This window comes from Anopheles moucheti, unplaced genomic scaffold, assembly GCF_943734755.1.
Source record: "Anopheles moucheti unplaced genomic scaffold, idAnoMoucSN_F20_07 scaffold_34_ctg1, whole genome shotgun sequence".
Lineage (NCBI taxonomy): Eukaryota > Metazoa > Arthropoda > Insecta > Diptera > Culicidae > Anopheles > Anopheles moucheti.
In genome coordinates this window covers 316,866-335,156 of record NW_026453623.1, presented here as the reverse complement: position 1 = coordinate 335,156, position 18,291 = coordinate 316,866, and the positions used below count along the sequence as shown (strand labels likewise).

The following is an 18,291-nucleotide window of genomic DNA, read 5'->3' as shown; positions in this document are numbered from 1 at the left end:
AATGATTAGTAAACGTCTTACGCAATAAAGCCACATGAATTTCAGATCATCCTAGACACAAACCGCCTAGGATCAAAGTGAATTAAAGCAGTCAGAAATTAGAACAAGATAGCTAATGAGACAGCAGGAGAAGTGGCGTCCTCAATACATACACATGAAGATATTTTTCTGTCAATTAAAAATAAGATCAAAAGCGATTATAACATTGAATACCTCCAAAAGTAGCATAGGAATTTTAGTCATAACAGGATAATATTTTTATAGCACATGCGATAAGGTAAACTATGTAAATTAGAGCGAGTTCATCCAATTGCGCAGCAGGACAATAGGAATTGTTACCAACATTAAAATATGTAAAACGCACCTGTGAAAAATCACGTACGCATAATGCACGCGTTAGAAAGAGAAAGTTAAATATGTTCTCGCATAACAGAGCTAGAGGGCTAAATACGCCCATAAGGACAATGCAATTATTTTTATATAAAAGGGAGGCTGGCGCGGAGTCAAAAATCAGTTAGTCAGACGAAATCATTTTTTACGCATCTGTTCTATCCGCATTAGTAACGCGCATTTATACTAAATCGATCATAAATAAAATAAAAGGTGAAACCAACAAAGTAAATAAAACAAAAAAGGTGCAAGTGAACTTATAATTGGGATGACCACGGAGGCTACGGAGTTACACAACAATAATGGATATCACGGCTGTATGAGGTGTACGTGTGTCGGCGAATATCATGCTCACCGAATGATTTTCAACACGGTTGGTGCTCCCCTACGGACGGATGCAGGATTTCGAGCGAGGGAATGTCCGGGTCATCATCAACTATGGCGCTCGCCCTTAGAAGACTTGCTTGGTTTCGACATGATCGAGAACGTGCCAAAGAGCGATCGTCTGCATACATGCGATCTGGGAGTGACCCGACGCCACCAGTTATACTTAGTGGAAAATAAGTATTCCAATTTCGCTCCTTTGTTCTCTGCAGCAAAAATGTGGATATCGAATTTCCTTACCAACGTACAACTGCCCTCTGAGATTAATCGTAAACTTAGAGGGTTAAATGTGATACGTTTTTGGAAGGGTTCGGAATTTCGATCATATCTTCATTACGCCAGTGTAGTGCTGATGGAAGAGTTTTTAACCGTGGAGGCAAATAGTCACTTTATGCTTTATTTTTGTGCAGTGACTATATTTTCTTCCACGTATCATCAAAGACATTGGGATCGTGCAGCTGATTTTTTGAACAGCTTTGTTCAGCAGTATGGGGAGATTTATGGCCGTGAGAACCTCACCAGCAACGTCCATAATCTCCAGCACATTGCTAAGGACGTTTTTAAATACGGACCGCTAGACGGTTTTTCTACGTATTGTTTTGAAAACCACCTGCGGGTGATTAAACGGTCGATTCAATCGGGCTTTCGGTGTGGGGTGCAAGCTGCAGCACGTTCAGAAGAACGGTCTGCATTGGGGATGGCAAGTGATAGTACGAATCGTCACTATCCACGTTTGACCACAAATGGGAAAGGCATTTTTTTGGCATCCGATTTTTTCTACGTCCATTGCCTAGAGACGAATGGTTTTTGACAAAGGGTAACGGGGTTGTCAAATTTTTGAATTTCGTTCAAACAAATGACAATTTTACGATAGTGGGTAAACAATATGATTACAATTTGGATTTTTTTTTCATTTCTTTTTAGCGAGGATGATCCGAAGTCAATGTTTTCTTCTTCGGATATCCTTATATATAAAATACCAGATGATGTTACGACACAAAACGTAGAAGTGGATATAGCAGACATCAGATGCAAACTTGTTGCCGTTCATCCATCTGTTCAACCCAAATCAACAGTTTTTTTCCCTCTTTTGCATACACTTCGGTCCAAGTAAGTTAGTTCAATAATGTTAGTGATAATTTTTACTGATGCATAAATTGTACTCTTTTTAGCTAACTCCAGCAAGACCGAAATGCGAGACGATCGTGCTTGACCGTGAGTAGTTCATAGATTATATCCAGAAAGGATCGTATACCAGATAAGTTAGTAAATTCAAATCATAATTGTAGTTTGAGTAGTCAAAGCAATTGTGATTTATAAACTAGGAATGCAAGTTGAGGAATAGTCATAATGCACATAATGAATCATTTACAATTTTTTATTTATTCATTAACATTTTTTTCACGTTTGTGATAACACTTACTAGAGCTTTTAATCACTCCTTTAAAATTATTTGCGCTGCTTTGCGCATTGTTAAGTTTTGTTACGAAGAATTTTTTTACATCTTCCTCACCTACTACAAACCCGATATCCTCATCTATGGCCTTAAATAGTCGCAAAACATTCCCTTTTTCATCTAATCTTATTTTCGGACCAGATTTTCCCCCGCCTCGCCAGCTGCACTGCACAACAAATTTTTTATCAAATAGTATTTGAAACGCGCTATGCATTCGGCTCTTCACATCTGTTTCCGATTCCAACCTATCGACAAGAGTTTTATGATTTTTTTGAAAATAAGTTTTTTCATGGAGCTGATCTTCAAAACACGTTAATTCTTCTTCAGACGTAATGAAAGGCAGAAATGATGACGAGTGCTGTTCTGCTTCCATTACAGCTGTTCCATTGGGTCGATGGCTTCTATAATCCGTCAAATTCTTCATCTCGGCCCAAAGAAGCATCAACGATTTATTCATCACAGCTAGTTGGTCTGCCGTGTCTTTTCCTTGCTCAGAACGCACTGGAACTGGGTCCGGTGTTGCAGCAACGACAGTTGATGATGCTGTACTGCAGGATGCGACTTTATATGATGTTGTAAGTATTGGCCGATAAAGTTTTCCTGGTTTTAAACGTAATTGATTCCCTGTTATTCCTACATTCTCAGGAAGGCAAGCTGTCGGTGGTGCTGAAGCGATGCTGGATGGTGTTATAGTATATACAGGTAACCTTGAAGATGTTCGATGCTGGTTGTTACTGCAAGGATTTTTTACTAAAGGTGTTGGTCGGTATATTTTTTCGGTTTTTGTAACTTTGGGATATGCTTTTATCTGTTTTAGCTCATCTGTTTTAGCTGTCGATGGTGATGTTGTTTGCTGGGAAGCTTTAACAGTAGATACTGGTGGACAGCTTTTAATTGTTAACTGTGGAAACCTAGCCGCCAACGCAAGAAGCGAGCAATCCGGTGCCTTAGATACCGATTCCCGAGACATTTTTTCCTGCAAGCGAATGAGAGTAGGTTAAAAATCACTTTCAAGTTGTACAATATCAATATTTTACATACCTTTACGTTTTTATTTCAGCTTCTGCGCGCGATACTGGGTTTGGTTGGGAAGGAGGAAAAGAAGGTACGAACACATCGGTGGCCTATGGACTATGCCAAACTACTCCGGACCAAGGGAAGAGGATAAGGAGGAAGAACTAAACCCTGGCAGAACGGACCGATTATGCCGGAGAGCGCCTTATGGTGTCACACAATCGCTACCAGTTACGGACAATTGTGTGACATTCTATTTACACTATGACAAAAACGAGCATTGTAGGTTCCCAGATTTCTCGGAAAAAACAGTGATTGTTCTTGCAGTCGTACCCACGTACCCACCCCCGAACTTTTCCCCACCCCCGAAGATGCGAAATTTAACATTGTATACATATAGGGGCAGTGTTCTAATTCCGCAGTGTTTTAATTCCAACAATTTAAAACGTCACAACAACGGCCCTTTTGATTTTAAATTTTTTTGTTTGCGCCTTTGGCTTTTGACAGCTTGGATGGCAATGGTAGCGCTAGAAGAACTGCATGAAAGCAAGCGTCGAACTGGTATAAACGTGCCTTAAACGTCTGCGGTTTAAGGCACGTTTAAGGCGCCACTTTAAGGCACCGAACGCTCGAAAAACGCTACAGTTCTGCTATAAAATGTCAGTTGGGGTGGTTAAACTTACTTATAGCGTGGGTCTATTACCGTTCAATCCGTTGCAAAATGAACATTAGTTTACCGTTGTCGGTAACAGCACTGTGGTTAAACAGTTACTAATTGTCACATGGCATCAACCGTATGATGGGTTGTTTCAACTACATAATATTGGTAGCTATCGCGAAGCAAGTTGTTAAAATTTATCCACCTGCTTGGTTTTATCCACCATTATATTTATCTACTAGAAATGGTAACGCGAACGTTTTTCCCCTACCAGTCTATAAAATCATGCCAACCATTATAAATACATATCTAGTAGTTTTGCCATTTGTCAAAATCTGTGGTTTTTCTTCATACCGTCGGCTAAAGAAGAAGTGTTTTGCGTGATGCAGCAACTTGCAGCACATTCCTTCCACCTTTCCTATTCCACAACTAGGCTAGTTCTTCCATTTTATTATTTCTAAAAAGTTCTAAAAAGTTCCAAAAAAAAAAGAATAGGAGTGAGATTTCCCGTTTGCAGGCGGTCCGGCTCTAATAATCACTTTTTGAAGGGAATTGGTTTTTCGTAAACGTTAGTGTAATATGTTTTTCATTTGGACGTGGTTAAATCAAGGTAAGGTCGACTCCACATAGGCCGCGGTCGCCGCGGTACCGCGAAAAACGCGGCTTTGTTTAAGATGGACAACTCTGCGGAATAGCAGCCACGGAAGATTTGACAACCGACACGGACCGAGATGAAACCGGGCCGAGCAGATGTTCTGTATTGGCAACAAAAAAAATACGCGTTTTCCGCGGAACCGCGGCGGCCGCGACTCATGTGGAGACGGCCTAACAGAAAACGTTTAGTTGAGAAAAGGAAAGGAATTAGTAAAGAAAAATAGACAAAAAACAAGAAAATAAAAAACGAAAGTCCGTTCTACCAAAATAAAAAAATTGAATTAACGAAAATTTGTAATTTTGTTTATAAGTTTGTATTTTTCCTTTTCAACAATACATTTCCCATTACATTTGTCCCCCCCACGATTTGTATGGTAGTCATGGCAGTTGCCTTCACCGTTTTAAGGGTTGACAAATTTGTTGCGTTGCGATACCAATCCGCCATTACTGTCATCATAAGGGTTGATATTTTTATCGACTAGTAGTTAATTTCGTTCGCGATAGGTGCCATTATGTTGCTTGCATAGATACCCACTTTTTAAACATTATTATTAATTCTTCCAGCACCAAATTATCTAAATTCTGCCTTATCTTTCGACAGGGGATTTCCGGTAGTACGATAGCTGCTCCGAACTCTGGAGCAGACACTGCTGTAGGTTGTCCGCGGTCACCGGGTTTGGTCCACCCTCACCGAGCAGCTCCTGTCGGGTTGCGGCAAAATACGTTCAATGAATGACAGCGTGTTCCACCGACTCCAGCACCCCAGGGCATCGGCGACAGTTCGGGGACGACGTGAAACCCAATCGGCACAGGTACTCACGGAATATCGGACATCATCGGACGGACATCTGCGGCGGTGTGCGAGGCGTACACCCGACTGACACGTGAGGCCGCTAGGATTGGATTGAGGATTAATGCGACGAAGACAAAGTACCTGCTTGCCGGGGGCTTTGATCGTGATAGAACCCGACTCCGAAGCAGAGTATCAGTTGACAGCGACGATCTCGAGGTGGTAGAGGAGTTCTGCTACCTTGGCACGATCGTAACTTCGAACAACAACGTAAGCAGCGAAATCCGAAGGCGCATTGTTCAGGGAAATCGTGCATACTACGGTGTAGAAAACGCAAAAAGTCGAAAATTAATTAAGAACGCCATCTTACTAGAGCGAACCAAAAAATTAGTTCTTTATTCGTCAACGTTTTCTAGCGGTAAAAAAGGGCGGCTCGCGCGTCGTCCTGCCCTTATATACATTCTTTTTCGGTTAGTCCTTCACTCACCGCGGTACTCAGATATCCCGACCGTGAAGCTTTCTTCCGACAACTTCGTAAATACGATATAATGTCCGACAGTGACAGCAGCGGTCGGTGTAAACATCGTTTGTTTACAACATTGCCACCGGAAGTGAGACAACTGGCTTTTCATCCTCTACTCACTCTCGCTCTACTTCCTGTTGCTGTCGCTGCCGATCGCTGTCACTTTACCATGCGCCGTACTTTGTTTATCATTCCTAGCTCACGCAGGTAAGTTTCCTTTCCGTACATCTAATAACGCAATCTTTGTTGCAGGTTGCAATTCCACTGGCGGTTTGGACGCTTGCCTGTTTTACTTGACCGTCCTGGGCCCTAACTACATCGATCACGCGTCCCTTTGGCCAACTGTTCCGCGGCAAACAATTGTCGACTAGTACTACTACATCTCCCACCTGAATCGGCCGCACCCACTCGAACCACTTCGATCGACGGGTCAGCGTGGGGAGGTATGCCGATACCCATCTCCTCCAGAATACGTCAGCGTCGCGTTGGGCGGCTCTCCACGCTGATTTAGCAGCGGTACCACTGTCGTCAAATACGGCGGGCGGCTTGCACTCGTTGGAGCTTCCGAATAGTAGATGATTTGGTGTGATCGGTGTGTCCACCGATGTGTCCATCTCGTCGTCCAACGGCACGTAGGTAAGTGGTCTCGAGTTGATGATGAACTCGATTTCCGTTAGCGTCGACATCAGCACCTCGTCCGTCGGTTTTCGTGGAAGCTCATCTTGTGTTAGCGGTTCACCTAAAATGACATCTTTCCTGATGGCACGACGGACATTAGTGACAAATCTTACCACATACGCAACTGCCCGTAGAAGCCTTCTCCATTTCGAGAAACGATGAAAATCAATGAGAGGCCTTTGTACCGTACGATGCAACACGTAGTTCTTCGTAGTGGGACGTAGTTCTTCGGGGGAGTCTGGAGATGTTGTTTCCGAGCCAGGCCGGAGTGATTCAGAGCCCCATAAGAAGCTCGGACCGTTGAACCAGCGACTAGTAGGCGATAGATCCGGTGTTTTCGTCCACTTGGTCCCGTCATCAGCTACGTTCAATTTCGTTGGGATCGTACGCCATTGCTCAACCTCCGTTGTTTCGAGCAGTTCTCCGACCCGAAATGCTACGAACTGATTATAGCGATGATGATCAGATCGCAACCAACTCAACACGTTCCGCGAGTCTGTCCAAAACACCGTGCGCGAGATGTTTAATCGGTGTGAGTTGACGATCGTAGCCGCTAATCGGGCACCAATCACCGCCGCTACGGCCTCTTCCTCCGTTTCCACACTCACGAGCATATCGTCCACGTAGTGCTCGTCTTTGATGCATTTTGCTGCACGCGGAAACTCTTTCTCGAATCGCTCTGCGTTGCGATTCTTCACGAACTGTGCGCTGCTCGGCGAACAAGCAGCGCCAAACGTCATCACGGTGACTACGTATACGGCTGGATCGCCGTTTGGATCGTCTCCATCCCAAAGGTTCATCTGGCTTCGTTGGTCTTCCGTTCGCATCATCACTTGATGGAACATTTCCCGAATGTCTCCCACGACAGCGACGCGAAACTCTCGGAACTTAAAAAGAACGGAAAGGAGCCCGGCAAGCAGATCGGGTCCCGCTAAAGGGAACGAAATAAGGCTGACTCCACTCACCTTTGCCGCCGTGTCAAAAACCATGCGAATTTTTCCCGGTTTATTAGGGTTGGTAACCGGCAAAATAGGTAAAACCCAGTCGTTTGGTCGTTTGCCCTCCGCCTCACTCGCTGATAAACGTCGAATGTTAGTTGCGACCTACAGTGCGAAGGTACTTCGGTCGCGTACTAACAATGGTGGCTCCAGAGAGGAGGTTACATATTTGTATCGCGCGTGTCTTGTAACCTCACTCGTACGAATTTACGTACAGGCGTGCTGTCGCCTCATAAGAACAGCAAGTGAAAATCCGTAGTAAAGTGCACAGTGATAAATATTGTAGTGAAAAATTACTCGGTAAAGTGTCACAAGTGACGGAATAAGTTCCGGACCTAAAAGGAAACACACGGTCGTGTTGTAGAGCATCGACTGGTCAGTAGCATATAACCGTGACGACGGCTGATCTTGCTAAATATTCAGTGTATCCAAAGTGATCAAAGACAATTATAAAGGCTAAACATATCCTGCATCGGCGAAGCAACCACGATCAGAAGGATCTGGTATTCAATGCCAAATCCAGCATCTAGGAACAGCAGACACACATCAGTGTGGAACTCGAGACTGTGACGTGTGGATTTACGATATCGCGAACCAGCGGTATCCAGGACCAACTAGCCAAACGTGAACCAGCCAATCCGCAGATTGACAGCGTAGGAGTTCACAAAAAATTCGACCAAGGAAGAATTAGCCGTATCGGGTAAACAACATCAAGGTTGGGTAAAAAGTAATTCAAATTCATCCGAATTTGAAAGACAAGTAAGTATTAATACTAACAACAGCTAAATCAGGGCTTAGGCATAAATTAGCTTACTCAAAAATGCCTTACAAGTTTATTGTTAATCCGAACGGCAATTGCCGGATGTGTGACAAAATTGACACATCGGAAGAGAGCATGATAGCATGCTCAGAATGTGACAGATGTTTTCACCTCGATTGCGTGAAGTTAACACGCAAACCAAGTGCTAATGATTGTTGGATTTGTCCAAAGTGCCAAAAAATAGCTTATGAGCTAAATCGTCTCAAAAGCAGTCAAACACCCAGTGGCGAAAGACTTGAATCGCTACTGGAAAGATTGATAATAGGCCAGCAACAGCACTCGAGGGAACAAACGGAAGAACTGTCAAAGGTAATGGCAAACCTTGTTGGAGTGAAATCAGAATCATCACCCATTGAAATAATGCTAAAAAGGCAGGCATTAATGCAGTTGCCGAGGTTTGACGGGAATCCGAAACATTGGCCAAATTTTAAGAAAACTTTCGATGATACTTCGAAAGAAGGAGAGTTTTCTAACATAGAAAATTTGAATAGATTAAAGCAAGTCTTGCAAGGAGTAGCGTATAGGAGCGTCCAGCAACTAATGTTGGAATCAGAAAACGTTCCTAAAATAATTACGCGTTTGAATGAAAACTTTGGAAGACCCGATTTAGTATACTTCGAGTTGCTGAAGGATCTTCAAAAGTTACGGAAAGATTCAAAAAACATTGTTTCGGAAATGACAAGTGCATTGGAAAATCTTGTCAAGAACGTACAGATAATGAAAAGACCAGCGTATTTGAACGATCATAGACTGGTTATGGATTTGACTGCTAAGCTACCGCATCATATCCAAGTGAAGAGAGCGGAGCATATGGCAGCCGCATCATCATCATTAGATGTCCAAAACATTGAAGAATTATGCCAGTGGTTGAGACCTTTTGCCAAAACGGCAGAAATGATGAACACAATCGCTGTTCATACCCAAAAGGGAAATGTTAATTTACATGAACAGGGAACCTTGTATAAGCGCACCATGAGTCAAAAGAATAACCAGGCAAAGGGTACAAATAAAACATGCCTAATATGTATCAAACCACATGAGACGGTTAAATGTTTTTCGCTTGTTAAGCAAATTCCTACAGAAAGAGTGAAAATTGCTAGCGAGAAACAATTGTGTTTGGGTTGCCTGTCATCAAACAAACACACAATCAAGTATTGTAAAACCGCTAAGCCATGCGGAATACAAGGGTTCAAGAACGGATGTTTGCCCGAGACGCACTGCGTTTTGGTCTTCTCTGAAGTAACCCTCGAAAGTTACAATCTTTTGAGTCTCGAGAAAGGGATCCGTTTTCGCGATAAACGTACGCGACCGAAGTACCTTCGCACTGTAGGTCGCAACTAACATCGAATGTAGCCCTTCTGGATGTACTCTCTCATCTTCTGATTAACCGCCGCAGCTAACTCCGGATCTTTACTCAGTTTTCTTTTCAGGAGCTCGTACCGTTTCATCGTTGCAGCTTTGTTACATGGCAATCGGACGTCATCATATCTCCATAGTAAGCCCGTTTCGAATCGATCGCCCTGCAGTTTAGTTTCTCGGTTAAGTATCACCAGGGCACGTTCATCGTCTTTGGATTTGAGTAAGCGTGATGGCTTAGTGATACCCAGTGAATCCAACGAGAAGAACGCCTTAACCTCGCTTGTGAGTACACCATCGACGTTACCTTCGCAGCGGCAGATGTGAAAACTTCCGTGTCCTCCAGTTACACTAGCGGTTGCAATAGGGCAGGGTCCGTATATCACCCAGCCCAGCCTAGTTTTCGAAGCAATCGGTTCATTAACACGTCCTTCTGTACATTTTAGCGGCTTTCCCAAACGACAATTGTCTACACCAATTAGTACTCGAGGTACGGCATCGAAGTAGGAGGTAAACGGTAAACCCTTCAGATGTGGATACGCAGATTGCAATTGTTTACCATCTATCGTCTGCGCGGGCAAGGCTAGATTGCTGACCGTGTGTACCTTTGTCAGCTCATGCACTGGAGCCCCTTCGTATGCACCTGATATTTGCACTGCCAGCTGGACGGAAGCCTTTTCTTCTCTGGTAGTATCCCCGGTCTACTTGAGACACAATGGCCGTGACGTTCCGATCAGCCCTAATTCGTCCATCAGGCTATGATCGATGAAGGTCGATGACGAACCTTCGTCGAGAAAGGCGTACGTTCGAACCGTCCTGCCATCCTTCCCATACATCGTTACCGGTACGTAGCGGAACAAAGTGCGATCGTTGGAGCCGGAATGAGTAAGACAATGCTTTTCTGTTGTATTGGTCATTCCCAGAGAACCATGTAGCAACCTATGGTGCATTGCCTCGCACCCATTGGATCCGCAAACTGTTTTAAGGTGACACCACCCCTTATGGTACTTGAGACATTTTCGGCATAGCTTCTTATCTCTTATATGTTCCTTCCTTTCAGCGACGGTCATCGTTTGGAATCGCTGGCATGTATCCAGTGCGGCACACTCTCCCTGGCAGGCTGAACATTTAGAAACATTTGTATGTGGGTACCTACTGCTCGTGGTGGCGGCGTGCATGTTCAAACGTGCGGTGGTGGGCTGGCGCTGATCTGGTCGTACCGGTTTCACACTGCTCCGACGATCCGAGTCGCCGGATCCACTGCGTTCGAAACGTTCGCTCTTCACCGGAACTACCCTGCTGAGTGCTGCAGCCAACTCGCCGATCCACCTTCCGAAGTCCGACAGCGTAACAGAGGGCAGCTGCTGTTGGTGCCTCGCCCACTCGATGCACGTGGCCGACGGCAGCTTCACGATCAACTCCTTCAGCAGGATAACGTTGCAGGTATATTCCGGCAGCCCAGATGCTTGGATGGTCGCACACAGGTTCCTCACCGCGAATCCGGACTCAACCAGAGTATCTAGCCGATCCGCTCGTGGGGCTGGCAAACGTCTCACTTTCTCCATCAAATTTTCAACGATCACCTCCGGCCTCCCAAACCGTAGCTTGAGCACGTCTGTGGCTTCCTTAAGTCCGGAAGGCAGCAACAACAACGAGCTGACCGCTTCCAGCGCAGCTCCTTTCAACGCCTTTTGTAGCCTCAGCAGGTTCTCGTAGTCGGAGTACCCGCAGATTGCTGTCGAGTGCTCGTAGCTGGAGATGAAGAGCGGCCACTGTTCTGCGGAACCCAAAAATGTAGGAAGCTCTCTTCCACTGGCTTTCCGCGCAGCAATTTGGGATTGACTCAAGAAAGTCGATCCCAAGCTTCCAAGTGTTCCCGCATGCCCGTCGACGAAAACATTGTGCGGGTACGTTGCTGGCGCGCTCGTGCGCGGTTGGACAAAAGTGCTGTTTGCCTGACCAAGTCCCCGGGGCGGTATAAACGTGTAATAACCGTGATCGAGTCCGTGTGGTTGGGCGGTGTGTCCGTATCGGTTTCCGTGTGTGTGTGTAGACGTGCTGTGTCCGAAATCGTGTCCGTGGGCAGCTGCTGAAGTGTCGTGATCGGTTGCGTGCGGTTGTGCCAACGTGCTGTGCCCAAAATCGTGTCCAGGTCGGTGCGTTGTTCCATTTATACGTATGGTTTGAAGTAATCAATTGCCCAATGTATTGCTGTTAGTTCCTTTTCAATAATCGGTTTATTCTTTTCACCTGGAGTAAAGCTTTTGCTGGCAAACGCGATTGGATAATCATTTCCGTTTGTTATTTGCGATAAAACAGCTCCACATGCCATGTCGGATGCATCTGTGGTTATGATGAATTGTTTGGTGAAGTCTGGATACTTCAATATGGTAGGTGACAATAGATTTTGTTTTAATGTGTCGAATGCTGTTTGACATTCTTTTGTCCAAGCAAATTTTATGTCTTTCTTTATCAAATTATTTAGAGGTTTCGCTATTTTTGCGAAATCTTTTATAAATTTTCTATTATAGTTGCAAAATGCAACGAATTGCCGAGATTCGTCTGCGTTAGTTGGTATTGGAAATTTCCTTATTGATTCATATTTTGAATCATCTGGATAAATTCCTTTATCTGTGATCTTATGACCTAGGTATGTCACTTCTGTCTTAAAGAAATGAAATTTTTCCGGATTAAGTTTAAGGTTGTACTTTCTTAATCTATCAAAAACCTTAGCTATGTTACTGATGTGATGCTGCGCGCTGCATCCAGTAACTATTATATCATCTATATATACAAACGCTAGCTCAGGTGTTAAACCTGCCATAGCAATAGCCATCATTCGTTGAAAACTGTTAGGGCTTATGTTTATTCCAAAAGGCATTCGTTTGAATTGATAATGCCCGGTTGGCGTTGAATATGCGGTATACTTCCTTGAATTTTGTTCAAGTGGAATTTGATGAAATCCTGACATCAAATCCAAGGTACTAAAGTATTTCGCTCTTCCTAACTGGTCTAAAATGGTGTCTTTTCTTGGTAATGGAAATTTGTCTGGTAATACTTTTTTGTTCAGTTGTCTGAAATCGACTACCAGTCTCCACTTTTTGTTTCCTTCTGTTGACTTCTTTGGTACTAGCAGAATCGGTGAGTTATATGATGATACGGAATGCTCAACGATATCATCTTTTAGCATTTTATTTACTTGTTGTTGTATTTCTTCAGTTTGTGAGTGTATTTGTTTGTAATTTGGGATATAGGTAGGAATGTTATCTTTTAGCTGTATTTCCTGAGTATAGAAGTTATTAGTTGTTATTTGGTCGTTTTCCAAACAGAAGATGTCGTTGTATTGGGATATTAAATGTTTTAATTTTTCTTGATCTGTGATGGTACCATTTTCAATGTTTATTTTGGTCAACAGTTTTTCTTCTCTGTTGTTGCCGTTTGGGTTAACTTTGAGTATGTTGTAATTATTTAAAGGCTCAAAATATGGTTTGAATTCATTGTTTCTAATTAACATTGGTTGTTCATTTGTATTGATAAATTTAATGAATTGGGTTTCTGGTTTTATAATGGTATTGCCACAAAAAATTCCTGGTTTTATTTCTTGAGCAATTATGATCGAATCTTCTTTGACCTGTGGTAAATATACTCTTTTAATAACTTCACTACGAGGTGGTAAGATAAGTCCTCCTATATCTCCATCTTCCAACGGGTGATATACTTCAATTCCGTTGTGAACCAAATAAAGTGATTCCATGCGATAAAGAATGTCGCATTGGTAATTTTTGAAAAAATCTCTACCTAGTATTCCGTCAGCCAGTATATCAACTTTCTCTGTTATTAAATGGAATTTGTGATCTATTGTTGTGTTGTTGAAGTGTATTTTTGTGTATGCTGATCCTATTGTGCTTATTGGGTTGTCGCTGATTCCTTTTAGCGTTATTAGGTTGTTAATGTTTATCTCGACACCTTGTCTGACCTTTTCTGCTTGTAGCAAAGACACTGATGCGCCTGTATCCACTATTAGTGTGCAATACGCATCTTTTGCTATCTGTAGTTTTACTTTAATGTAGTCTGTGCCCGATAGGTTTATGGCAAATATGTGTCGTTGTTCTGGAACGACCTTGGTTGTTCTAAAAAAGGGTTTTCCTGTTCTTCTGCTGTTGTACGGTATATTGTACGATTATTGTTTGTTTGCCATTTTTGTCTGCTGTTTTGTTGATTTGTTCTGAAATTTGTTTGTGCTCTATTGTTATAATTAGGTCTTGGGTTGTAGGTGTTGTGATTACGGTTCCTGTTACCGTAGGAGTTGTGTCCGTAATTGTTATTGTACAAGTTTCCTTGTCTATTGTTTCTATAGTTATTGTTATTATATCCTGGCCTATCTCTTGACCATCTTTGCGGTCCTTGTCGAATGTCGTGGTGTACCTTTTCCACTTTATTGATAGAAAGGATTGTATTCTCTTTCTGTTTCCTTTCAATTTCTACCAAAGCTTCTATGGCTTCCGGTAGCGTTTCGAACCTACCAGACATGACAATAGTCTGGTGTTGTTCTTTCTTCAGGCCATTTGCAAACGCTGTTATACCTGCTTTGTTTGCTTTCTGCAGGGCCTTGGCTGGTGCAGTTTGATCTGCTATGTAAGCCTTCTCGAGTTGTTTTGCCAGATTTTGAATTTCATTGGCAAAATCTTCCGCGCTACCCTGCTGTTTTGTTGCATTTAATGTTGCAGTAAGGGTTTCCGGAGTGCTTTTTCTTTTGCACTTTTCTTTGATGATCTTTATAATGTCATCGATTGAGGTAGGCTCGCTTCCTACTACTGTTTTTGCCTTTTTCGATAGTTTTGACACGATAATGCAGATTGCTGTTTGAGCGTTTTGTTCGTTAACTGTTGTCTTTAATGCTGTTAACGCCGCTATAATATTATCTGCTTCACTTTCGTTACCGTCATATCGCGGCACGACTGCCGAGGCCAGTTTTAACATTTCGGCAGGGGACGTCATTTTTGTATTTTTAATGTAATGCTTATTATTTCTAGCTAGACGTATTAAGTTCGTGATGCAGCATGCAATTGTTTTGAATGATATGCGTTTACTTTTTGTCATTAGTATTTGTTTATTGTTCTTTTCTCTATGTATGCGGATAAATTTTTGGATATCAAAATATAATGCTCTAGCTATCTTTGAAGTATTTGTTATTTCTGCGTCTGTCAACGTGCTTTCATGCTTTAGTAATTTTCCCTGTATCTTTTTGTATGCTTCTAAAGCGCTCTCCTCATAGGTGCTTATAGCGCACAATCTGTAGCATCTGTCGAGATGTTTAAGGTGGTCATATATGTCTTTAAGTCTTTTTACCTTTTCTTCTATTTTGGGGTGCATAATAAAGTGTTTTGCTCATCTTTTGACTGCTTCGCTGTCCCGTTGATTATTTGTCCTGCATGTGCTCGTTCGTAGTTTTCTTCCTTCGTTAGAAGGCTCCTGCCTCTTTAGATCCCGCTGGTCAAAATTATTTTTGAACCATGGTCTCGCCTTCCTCAGTAGTTTTCTTTTTCTGCTGGCACCGGTACTTCACTTCGGTAACGAGAGCATTTTCACTGCGTGTTTCTGTGCTTGGTTGCATAAATGTTTGTAACACGCTTTGGTGATTTTTACTATCAACAGAATCACTAATAACACCATAATGATGTTCAACTTCAGTTCGTGTGTCAAATGGTGCTCTGTATGCACGTTTTGCGTTTGCACGATCGTGAGATCATGGTCACCATTAACTTTGGTGACCGGTTTAGTCGACCTTCCTCCCATTTCGTAGCACTTCTCTTATTGTTTTTATATTAGTCTGTTAGCACTTTCTTTTTCTTTGTATATTAGTTCACAGTTTCTTCTATTGCTTCAACATTTCCCACTGCACTTCACACATTAGACCGAACGAGCGCTTTAGCGTTTCTTTGTTATTGTTATAATCTTCCACTATGTTTATAAATACTGGCATCTGGGCGTTAAATCTTTGTGAGGTTGTTGTTTGGAACATTTCCAATGTATCCGCGATTACGTCCAGAAAGTCTTCATGCGTTGGTATGTACGGTCCGGAATAATTATTTTCTTCCTCAATGTTCTCTTCTTCGGTTGTTATTTCCTCCTCTATATACTGAGGCTCACTTTCTCCGCCAACAGCCATGATACACTATTCACTTATTAGTCCTTTTTTTTTTTTCTTCGTACACTGCTATACACTGATACCTCGATACACTGATGAACTTCTTAACTTTTATTCTTCCACTTCACCTGTGAAGATTCTATTTTCTTCCATAAATCTTCTTTCCGCTCTTAGGAAGAGTAAGTAGTTGGTGAGCGTTTCGCTTGACTCGTCCAACTCTTCTTCATTGTCACTTTCCAACTTGTTTTTTGCGTCACTCACTAATTCTTCTATTTCGTCTTTGTATATTATTTGCACTAACTCGTCTGGGAATTCCTCCAGAGCTTTGATAAGGTTTTCTATCAGATTCTTCGATAGATTACATTGCATATGCCTTATCTCATGGAAAAATTCTTCGTTGAATCCGTCATTAATTTCCATTTTCACTTTATCCGATTTCACTTTTCACCGAAGCTACAAATTAACGTCACGGTCGCCATGTGGTAAGTACGTAGAATCTTGCCGTGTTAAGATTTCGTTTTACCTAACTGTACGTCGACTTAATCTTAGTGTCCATCACTTGGTGGATCAGCGTAAGATTCGGACTTCGCAGATTTCGGATTGATGGGAAAGCATCGAGGCCTTACCGTGGGTCGGGGGACACACGATGATTCAGTATAAGAGACGACACAAATTACTTCGTGGTTCTTAGTCAACTGCACTTTGTCTTCCCTTGTGCGGGCTCTTTATTTTCTACTCATTTGCGTTCGGGTACGCATGTTATGGGTTCGACGCCTTTGTCCGACGGTTTGGGCGGAGCCTACCTAAGCTGACCTACTTTCCCACGCTAGAACCTTTCCTCGTTCGAGTGTGCCTGTTTTGGGTTCTTGTCACCTCGTAAACAATCTGGGCTCCGTTGTACACGTCATTGCGGTGCGCTCATTGGGTTCTGTCACCTCGTAAACAATCTGGGCTCTGTTGCGCGCGTTGTAGCTATGCGCGCAAGTTCTCGGATTGCGCAGCAAGCACTTGTACTTGAACCTCTTAGCGGTCGGCACATGTTTTCCTTTAGCTTGCGTTTTTCCGTATTTACGTTTCGCTTGGTTTTTGGGTGGGCCCATTAGTTTCCTGCACATGTTGTGTTCTGGTTTTTTGAACTGTAATTATGCGTATGTAGGCTCATGTGTCCCTAGTGTCAACCTTTAGGTTGTTTATGACCTAGTTCTGGTTTTTGTCTATTGGTCTCCTGTAACTGTTCTTTGTAATACTATTTTGCTACAATGTTGCTATTGCTTATCTTATATATATATATATATATCTTATATTGCTAGCTGTTTAGCAGATTAGCTTATCTGCTACAATGCGGCGAGGATCTCGCGACACGAGATCCTCCATCGCGCTTTGCCACTCGCGAAATTCCGCGTCACGTCTCGCGGTTTCGTTCGCTGGCCATGTCGGGAGGTGCGTTGGTGCATATTTACTGGTGGCCACGGTAGGGTTGTCCTCACATCGAAAGTGTTCCGTGTCGATCCCAACGCGCCTTCCAGCAACATCAAGTGAACCACCATTTTCTCGATGCAGCAGCCAAGCACTCGCTTTTTCTAGCTCGTATTGCGATTCGTGCGCTATTTCACACTCCCCTTTTGAAAACTCCAACTCGCGTTCGCGGAGTTCAAGTTTTTGTTGCTGCAGCTCAGCTCCCCCAAAGATGACAGCCAGGCAAGAGACCCTGTTCACTCGGCGAATGACACGAGGCTCTTCGTCGACCGCCAACGCCCTTCCAGTAGCGGATTCCACCGCACCTATGGAGAAATCTCCCAAGGTTGGAATGGGCCCAGCTAAGCGGTTGACGATGCAGCCGGTCATCGAAGAGTGTGCGGGCCCGTCGGCTACATCGTCGGTCGAGAGCAACGGAGGAGCCTCTTCGGGCCTGTGCCAGAACGACAATAGACCAGCGGATCCGGCACAAAGGGCAAGCTCGCTGCTAACTGGCCTTGTCCGCACCATTCAGGACGGCCAGAAGGCTAAGGGCTTCGCCACCCTGCCGCGAGACTGGGAGACTGTCTTGGGCTCGGCCATTAAGGCGCTCCAAGAGATTCAGCAGCGATCGGAAAAGCGGAATGCGACAACGCAGACGGAATTTGCCGAGGAAGCACCAACGGGGGCAGAACGCAAACTGGACCTCGCTGCGGCGCTGGTAGTGCGGGGGCGCGAGGGAAACGGTGGGGAGGAGACCGAGTCTACCTACATGGAAGCCCGGTCGCCTTCTGAGCCTCTCACGACGCTTCCACTCGCCAGCGCCACAGTGGAGACGACGGCGAGCGAACTGCAGTTGGCTACCATCCTCATCCAAGCAAACATGGAAATCCTGTCGAAGCTGAAAATCTTCAAACAGGCGCAAAAACAACGGAATACGGACGTCCCGCCACGACATTATTACCGC

At 43.6% G+C, this 18,291-nt stretch overlaps 1 protein-coding gene across 1 annotated transcript; it reads right to left on the bottom strand.

Moving 5' to 3' along the window:
• Positions 1 to 10,422: 10,422 nt before the first annotated feature.
• On the bottom strand, positions 10,423 to 14,719 carry LOC128309229 (uncharacterized). Its single transcript, XM_053045607.1, has 2 exons — positions 14,245 to 14,719; positions 10,423 to 11,498 (listed from the first exon to the last, which is right to left on the bottom strand). Exons 1-2 carry the CDS (start codon positions 14,717 to 14,719, stop codon positions 10,423 to 10,425), a joined length of 1,551 nt encoding a protein of 516 aa, XP_052901567.1.
• Positions 14,720 to 18,291: the final 3,572 nt, after the last annotated feature.

Bases quoted from the DNA above. Each gene is read 5' to 3' on its own strand.
- LOC128309229 (XM_053045607.1), bottom strand. From the start codon at position 14,719: ATGACGTCCCCTGCCGAAATGTTAAAACTGGCCTCGGCAGTCGTGCCG. The intron at 11,499-14,244 runs GTAGGTTCGAAA...TGGGTTCCGCAG, and splicing joins CCAGACTATTGTCATGTCTG to AACAGTGGCCGCTCTTCATC.